Here is an 8,786-nt window from a genome sequence, read left to right on the forward strand (position 1 = left end):
GAACTAGTGTTGCTTCTATGCACGTGGATTTGTCGTGCTAGGCTAAATCTCTAGGTTATAACAAAATCAGACCTTACATTTCCAAGCTGTGAGGTGAGAACATAGTCCAAGGGAAGAAATTTGACAATTACTAGTGAATCACAAGAGCAAGATTTATAAGGACCTAGAAAATCCTCCATAGCAATCTCTGCTTGTCTCATAGTACTTAAAGCACATTAGGGACACCAGTAACAAGAGCCTCATTGACCAAGCATCTCCTTGACCGAGAACCCAAGGTAATCGTCGAAATAATTAGGAGGCTCGTGGATGAAGCAAGAAATAACATCTCGAAGCGTGATCACCCCCACGACTTCCTCCTCATCAGACACCACGTATATCCTATGTACCGTCTTCGATGCGAGGCTGCGGATCACGCTGCCGAGTGTTGAATCGGGCTTGCACGTGATCGGCGGTATGACTTTGCCGGGTTCTTGAGTTGTCGAGATGATGGTGCTCATGAAATCCATCACTGTTAGGTGCCTGCGGCAAAATTTCGCAAAGAAAGCTAATAACGACTCCGGTTACCACCAACTAGACAAAAGGCAAGAAAAAGTAAGAAGTAATGGACCAGATATATCAGTTTACGCAGATAGAGCTTACGAAGTGTCGTATTCTTGTTTGCACAACATTAATACTAATTTGTCCTACCAACAAACTAGAAACTTCATGAATATTTGTGGAAACTGATACTGAGATAGACTCGGTTGATGCAAAAGTTATGTGACATCTCAGCATTTACTGGAGAACGCTTTTTAAGGAGGCTTTACTTAATGAGTGCCCGCGGGACACTCTATAACCATGAAATATTATGATTTCCCATGCACCGGTTATTCATATTACGAGAGAAACAGCGCATTGGAAATAAGAAATTTGGCTTAATTGGTGTTCAACACTTGCCATCTTAACAAATCCATTTAAGAATCGGAAAGCTCGACCAAACTGATAGACTAGAGGCACTTGGTGTCTTAGAATACCTGAAATTGGTGAAAAGCTGGGGCTTCAGCAGCAAGTGACTAATGTCTTTAATGCTTATGTTTCCCACAATCTTCTTCTTTGACCCTGCCACGACCGGGACACCACCGATCTGATTATCTCTCATCCGCTTAAAAGCCCCCAGAATCAGTTCGTCGCTTCGGACGCTAACGACCTGTACAAGCCGACAAGTGCTCCTCAAGCTTGAGATCACCTATAAATCTTCTATTTACAGATTGAGATCATATGTATAGGATACCTCATCAGGTGACATGAAAGGAAGTCCTAATTCACCGATAGCGATTTCAGAAATGCAGTCGAACCAATCTCTTCCTCTGCAACTCTCGAGGCCTTGAATAACCGCAAATTGAGTGATGAAGTTCTTTATGTTGGGCTTTCCCGATTCAATGATGGGAACACTCCTTAGCCTGTATTTCGAAAGTAGCAACAACACGCTCAACATCGAACTGTCTTCTGCTACTGGTATGAATGGAGCCCAGCGATACGATTTGATTATGGACTTCACCTGAAACACATAAAAGAACACATTTTCATCTCAACTATCAAAGACCAAGTTCACTCAACAAAATAACATACTCATACCCAGGGTATTGGTAACGCTTCATAGATTAGCTTCTTGTAATAATCTTCAACCGGTAATATAAAACTTTGATCCAGGGTTGCAATTGACAAGCAATTCAACTGTGATTTGCATTTAACTTAACCACAACTCATTTGCTATCTCATGACGATACCGCAAAAATATTCTTACATTAATTAAGGCTTAGAATTAAAATCACCCTTACTGAGGTAGACTTGAAGGGCTCCTCTTGGAGAATAACCCTGTAAAAATCCTGCCCCAAATTGTCCGCGGCAGTGGAAGAGTCTCTACCTGCACCTTTCTCGGCCGCCACACCCCCGGCCACGGCAGCACCAACCGCTGCAATTGTGAGCCCGGCAACCGCAGCAGGACCAGTCACGCCCAGCACCAATGCCCCAAGAGCGCCGACTGCTCCGGCTCCCACACCAGCTGCACTCGCCGAACCCGCCAACAGAGCAACCGCTGCGAGCTCTGCGCTCTCCAACACCCACAAGATTACGGCCGAGTAGTCCACAATTCCCAAGTACCTGTCTCTCCAATTTGTACTCGTTTTCGCATCCGGGTTCCTCACCGGAGCTGACATTATGTTGTGCTCAGACAGAACCTTAACCGCGTCAGCCACCGAGGCGTCTCCTTCGATTTCGATCACTACAACATCAATAGGTTTGCAATCCATGTCACTCAAAATGGGATAACACGAAATATAAACTACTCCTGATCTGATCACAACAAGTACACTCTCACATTCCAAAAATCCAAAAACTTGTATTCAACTTACAATTCCCAAACGAAAAACACATTCACCTTCAAAAACTAAACCTTATTTTTTTGTCCTTATAATTGGGGAAAAAAAAAAGAGAGATTAGTAATTGAGAAAGTGCAGCTATAAGTTCTTACCTTTGCCTCCAGGAACTTGTGGGAATGAAGAAACTGGGATGCTTGCAAATGCAGAGGTCAGACTTTCTTGCACCGAGGGGGGCAATTTTTTCTTGGACTGAATCGTCTCAAAGTATGCATCACAGCTCGCCAGCTTCTCACTTCCCTTCATCTCTTGCGGCTGTGCCATTCCTACAAATGGCTCAACACCAGTGAGATTAACAAGATCATCGGTACATGTCGACAATACAAAAAGCTCAGCAAATTCACGAAGAACACCCATAAAATGAAAGGAGAAAAGAAAAAAGAACGGATCTCTTCACATGCCTAAGGGATGTTCTTCAGGGGTTGTCTTCGTTTTCGCTGTTTCTTCTCTCTGTTTCGGTGTCTTCCCTAGGAACCGTGCTTCCGGGTCAGTTATGGTGGTTGTCTGACGTGCATGTAGCCGGTTTCGCCACCTGTCCGCACTCGAGACGTGTCCGTCTCAGAGAAATGGCCGTGTTGCGAGTGGGATGGGGAAGTGAGTGAGAGTGGGTCAATGGTGTCCGGATGAGCCGGACTGTACTGCTTCGTGCATGGGGGAAGAGCTGCCATTTCCGCTCGGCCCAATCACGCCTTATCGTCTCGACAGAAATGATTCAACGGACTGAAGCCCAAAAGTTTTAAACTTATTACATTTTTATCAATTCGATTATAAACATTTTAATTTTGTTAATTGAGGTATAAACATTTTCACTTCTTATAAATTGAATCCATCCGGCCAATTTTGACGGGAAATTGCTGGCGTGGACGCTGGCCGGTCTACGTGGCCCTAACGTGGACAATTTTTAATAATATTTTTCAATTTTTTTATTTTTTATTTTTCTTTTTTTACCTCCCCTTCTTCCTCCTTCAGCAGGTCGTCGGGCCTCGGTAATTGGACAGAGGCGAGGTCGGCCTCACTAGATCCGGCAAGGCTTGACCTCACCAACTCAGCGATGGCGAGCCTTGCCCAGCGAGGACGAAGCCTGGCCTCCCCAGTGGCTGGCGAGGCTAAGGTTTGCTTGAGGCTGGCAAGGTCGACTTCGCCAACCTGATGACCTGCTGGAGAAGGAAAAAGAAGAGGAAAAAAAAAAGAAAAAGGAAAAAGAATAGAGAATAAAAAAAAAAGAATTTCAAAAATGTTAATTACCTCCCCTTCTTCCTCCTTCAGCCGGTCGCCGGGCCTCGGTAATCGAACAGAGGCGAGGTCGGCCTCACTAGATCCGGCAAGGCTCGACCTCACCAACTCAGCGATGGCGAGCCTTGCCCAGCGAGGACGAAGCCTGGCCTCCCCAGTGGCTGGCGAGGCTAAGGCTTGCTTGAGGCTGGCAAGGTCGACTTCGCCGACCTGATGACCTGCTGGAGAAGGAAAAAGAGGAGGAAAAAAAACAGAAAAAGGAAAAAGAATAGAGAATAAAAAAAAGAATTTCAAAAATGTTAATGACCTACGTGGTGTCCACATCGACACCACGTAGGCCGGCCGACATCCACATTAGCGATTTTCAGCAAAAATTAGTCAGATAGACTCAATTGACAAAAAATAAAAAGGTTTATGACTAAATTGGCAAAAAGTGAAAAGGTTTAGGACTCAATTGGCAAAATTGAAAGATTTATGACTGAATTGGCAAAAGTACAATAGATTTATGATTTTTTGGATAATTTTTCCCTGAATCTGACGAAAGCTAATCTATTGGTAATACATGACCATAAGACAAGAGAATATAAAAAGGTTGGCCCGTTTTTAATACATGACCATAAGACAATGTTCCTATAATTTTTTGCATTAATGTTTATTGAATCTTATTTTTTACATCTCTAAATTACGTATAAACTAAGCTCAATGAAGGTTCATAACTTCATATATGTCCCGCATTCGCATTTTGTTTTTGGAAAAAATTGTGAATTCAAATATATTCGACAGCAAAAGCAGTTAATTATTCTGTGCTCATTTTAGTTGGTGTTTAAACAAAAGGGAACCACGCATTAAACAATAGTGCACGTTTCATATCTCTCCACGAATTCCATTTGAGGATATGATGCCTGCACACTTCTTGGGAGATTCATCTGCATTTGTGACTTGGAGAACCTGCAAAGATCATCTTTTATCCACTTGAATCTATTAACTCTACGTCAGAATACTTAAAAAGACAATGCAAGTACTCTCACACGTTTGTCTAACTAGCTTGTATCCATGATTAAACCATCTAATGCGAAAAAAAAATTAGAATGATCAAGCCGAAAAACCTTAATTATATGGGAAGTTTAATTTGGGGTCTTGATTCCTGAAACCTCATGGTTCTAAGTTTCTAACATATGGTAAATTCTGTACTATGACAGTAGTCTCGTTCCTTCCAGATGTCACATTTCAGAATTGGCAAGAAACTTAATGACGTGATCCTTGGTCTCAGCAGGAGACATTGAAGCACAAGCACTCTTCTTAGATGTGGATAATGCCTCTGATGAATGCGGAAACCAAATTGAGCTCTTGGGTCCCCGGTGAGAGCTCAAAGCCATTGGCTTGTCCATGTAGTTGGAGTGATCTGATTGGTGTTGCTGGATCATCACCAAGCTTCAAGTTCAGCCCAGAACCTCCTTCCTTTCCTTTATCACCAAGAGAGCTAGTTGCCCTGTCGCCGACGACCGAGGTCATCGTGGCTGCTAAAGGGGATTGAAAAAACGCATTCGGCGATATTGCTTTCGTCGCCTCGGTGGCTAACCTGTCGGGTAAAGATTGTGGACGAGAAGCTTGGCTATTGGTAACTGGCCACAAATGGCGTTGGTAAAATTGATGTCGTGGTGGCGTCCCATGATTTAAAACCCTAGGACCAATGCCCGAAGATGATTTATGGGCTGTGGTATCCAAGTGGCACGACAATGATGATGAAGGTGGTGATGAGGAGAAGCTGAGAAATGTTGAAGGGTGTTTCGGTAGAGACGGGAAGCGTGAAGAGGATCGATATCTATCGCAATTGGAGAAGTCGGGGCTCGAGGTGAGATCAAGGGTGATGGTGGGGTGAGAATTGCAAGTTGAAATCGAAGAAGAGTTGGAGAGATAAAGTCGAGGGAGCTTTGGATTTCGATCGCCCATGAAATCGAATACGTACAAGCCACTAGAAGACGCGGCGAAAGCAGGCCCCGAGGACGCCGAAGATCGAAGGCCATGGGGGTGGTGTTGTTGTGAGGTCGATGAGCGAGATTGCATTATGGAAGTGGCCGCGGAAGTGGCGGAAGCCATAGCCACGGCTGAGATAGGAAGAAGGTGGTTATGATTCCCTTCATAAGTGGTCATCAAGACGGACATATCCTCCACGCATCTTTGTACCTGTGATGTTGCCAATTAAAATGGACATAATCTAAAGTTTAAATTTAAGAATGCCTGCATTGCAAAAATGGGAAAAAATGTGTGCATGAATGGAACCTACTTGCTTTCTGACTGGACAAGATGGCGAGACAGTGCAACGGTAGTACGCTCGAGGACATGGATTTCCTTTTGCAATTTTCTGTCCGTACTTCCTCCATTGGCATCCATCTTCCATCTGTGCCACAAGAACAATATGCGTCATTTATGTCATCCTTTTCAACAAAATCTTATCCTAATATTAAACTGAATTCTTTCCAATACACACGTAGAAGACTATTTTTCCAACAAGGTGACCATAAAAACAAATTTGTTGATGAATGGATACGAATTGGGATCTTCTTAAAATAACTTACTCAATTTAGATTCTTGAGATCAAAACACTTCACATTGAAAAAATATTCAAGTGTTTGTGATACACAATGTGTCATGACAAATTGAGTCGGTATATTCTCCTCAAATGGTCCTTCTCCGTTTCCCGACATACCATGCTATTTCCCATCTCTAACAGAATTATAGAGAAACCCATTTGTCCATTGTGGTTATTGTGAAAATGAGTGGTGAAATTGCAAGCAAAATTATAGTTGTAACAGCTAAAAATACTTACAGTGGGTGCATTACACCTAACTCTGACGCAAACCCTAGCTTTCTTCAAATGATTTTCCTCCAAAACCTGCTCATCATCACTTCTCACGGTCTTGAGAACTTTACTTGGTCGCCATATCTTCGAGATTTCACCTTCCTTTGTGTCTTTCAAGCTCTCATGATCACAACTCATGATCTTTCCGTTGTACAAGTCAAGGGACAACTCTTCTTTCAAGTCACTATTTCCATTCTTTGCGCTTTCACTCCGCATCGTCGATATGTTTCTCCTCTCTCCGTCGGTCTTCAGTCGGCTCGAGCTCAGTCCTAGGGTGAGGGACAAGAGCTCCGCTTCTTCATTGTTTTCTTGGTTGTGAGGAAGCAAAAGTTTGGTCTGTGAAGGTTCCATCTCGATCTTCTTCTCTTCTTGGACAACCTCAAAGAACTGGTGTTGTAAAGATCGGTAGTCCTTCACAATTTGGGACAACGTGGACTTTAACCTTTGGTTTTCTTCCCTGACCCGACCCATTTGAGCTCTAGCTGATTCAAGGCGATCGTCCTAGAAGGACAGAAACATCATGTTTTTTTCCAAAAGACGATGATTAAATAACAGTTCTCGATATTAAGACTGGCGCCATTGAACTATAGGCCATTTACAGAACACTCTCCTTACGCCTCTATCCTTTTCTCACTGTAAATTTTACTTGTCACAGGATAACGTAAAAATGAAATATAGTAATTAGAAGGACGAACCTCGATCATGTGGTCGGATGAATGGTAAGTTTTTGAACTCTTTTCCAGAGATGATCGGTGTTCCGGGGTTAATAAGGGCTTCTGATCAATGCATTGCTTGTCAAAAACCGGAGTGTTTTAGTAGTTTTTTTTTTTTGGTCAGAGAGTGTTTTAGTAGTTTACAAGCAAAGTATATGACTAGGATCTTAATTGTGAGGTAAGTATCTCCCGGCTAATTTCATGACAAAGTTAATATACTTTTCAATCTAGACATTGCATACAAAACTTACTAGCTTGCTACGTCACAAAGAATGAAGCACACATCCAAATCTACTTAATCGAATTGTCTGGAAAATCAGGTTGAACATGTGGAAAAGTCGCAATATGGAAGGAAAAGACAGATCTGTGCCATGCATGGTAATTAGGAAAATCGTTAATTCTTCTGGGTAAGGACTGTTCAAGAAGATCATCACAAACTTCGATAGATCCTCATTGATAAAAATCAAATGAGAGAAAGACATTGATGTTCATCATTGACAACGTGAAAATTTAAGACGATCCGGAATAAAATGGCCAGTAATGCAGCATTTCAGAATAAAAAACACACTTAATGATCACCTTAAAACCATAATCTCCTTCACGAAGTTTCAGGTTGAGGCTCTCTACCATTATAATTGCTGGTAACTTCTCACTAGAAATCAATGACTTGAGACTAATCTGCTCCGGTTCGACGCAGACTCCATGTTCTTCCTGTTATATTATATATCACATGTCGCTAAGAATATCAGAACGATCGAATCATTATGAATACATTCAAAACTAGAGTTAGTGTGGCACCACATTTCCCTGACGTTATGAATTTTCACAAATTAATATAGAGTATATCTACGTAATGTCGAAAAGTCTAGGCAGCAATATGCAGACTTCTTTGAGATTTATCTCGCGGCAAAACTACAAAGAAAATGTATTAAATCTCGTCATTCAGGAACCTCTCCATAACAGAATGGAAACCCGATGGAAAACCCTTTCCAACATGAACTCGTGATGTCCAGAGAAGTTAATCTAAAAAGATCTCATGAAAGAATTTTTGCAGATACATCTTGAAGATCAATACCTCATTAGTGCCTGTGGAAAAACTCTCGCCGTCGTCGTCGTCATCATCTTCGACACCAGTGGGCTTCATTTTCTTTTCCTCCACGGTTGTGTTCCGAAGAGAAGACATTTCAAAAGCTCTCACCACCGTCTCAGCATCTGAACTTGTTTTGAATAAGCTGCTTACAAATGGCACAGCTGTTGCTTCTTCCTATATAAATACTACCAGCAGAACCAACCAGATCGATTGATGGGTTCGTTTACTATATTATTTCCCCCCCTAATTTTTCTTTTTCAATTGGAAGTACAAAGTCCAAGTTGCTTTTGCATTGAGCATGTTACTCTTTAAGAAATGTCAACCACTCGCATAGACTATCAAGAAGCTGCAGGAAGGAACTCCTGCGATCCTAATAGCTAACCTTAATTTTCGGAAAAAACATTGAAATGTTGGACGTCGCATCGTCCATACACACACAACCACCGAATCTTAGTCAAACTTCAGCAGCTCATCAG

The 8,786-nt window shown here is 42.2% G+C and overlaps 2 protein-coding genes across 3 annotated transcripts; both read right to left on the bottom strand.

Moving 5' to 3' along the window:
* Window positions 1-55: 55 nt before the first annotated feature.
* On the bottom strand, window positions 56-2,822 carry LOC115672335 (SNF1-related protein kinase regulatory subunit gamma-1-like). 2 transcript variants are annotated; one of them, XM_056305782.1, is made up of 5 exons: window positions 2,510-2,822; window positions 1,818-2,245; window positions 1,271-1,537; window positions 1,014-1,186; window positions 56-519 (listed from the first exon to the last, which is right to left on the bottom strand). In XM_056305782.1, the coding sequence occupies exons 1-5, from the start codon at window positions 2,769-2,771 to the stop codon at window positions 240-242; spliced, it is 1,410 nt and encodes a 469-aa protein (XP_056161757.1). In that variant the 5' UTR covers window positions 2,772-2,822; the 3' UTR covers window positions 56-239. The 2 variants fall into 2 exon arrangements, with proteins under 2 accessions (XP_056161757.1, XP_030449987.2); XM_030594127.2 differs by having other exon boundaries at window positions 1,818-2,260.
* Window positions 2,823-4,856: 2,034 nt separating this feature from the next.
* LOC115672923 (WRKY transcription factor 72A) lies at window positions 4,857-8,403 on the bottom strand. Its single transcript, XM_056308108.1, is given in 6 exon segments — window positions 4,857-5,048; window positions 5,050-5,831; window positions 5,932-6,045; window positions 6,475-7,008; window positions 7,800-7,931; window positions 8,296-8,403. Coding segments are annotated over 6 exon segments (1,851 nt in total). The 3' UTR covers window positions 4,857-4,867.
* Between the last annotated feature and the right edge of the window lie 383 nt (window positions 8,404-8,786).

The sequence above is a fragment of the Syzygium oleosum genome, unplaced genomic scaffold (assembly GCF_021117445.2).
Source record: "Syzygium oleosum isolate NSW1041296 unplaced genomic scaffold, Sole_v2.1 Sole_v2.02, whole genome shotgun sequence".
NCBI lineage: Eukaryota > Viridiplantae > Streptophyta > Magnoliopsida > Myrtales > Myrtaceae > Syzygium > Syzygium oleosum.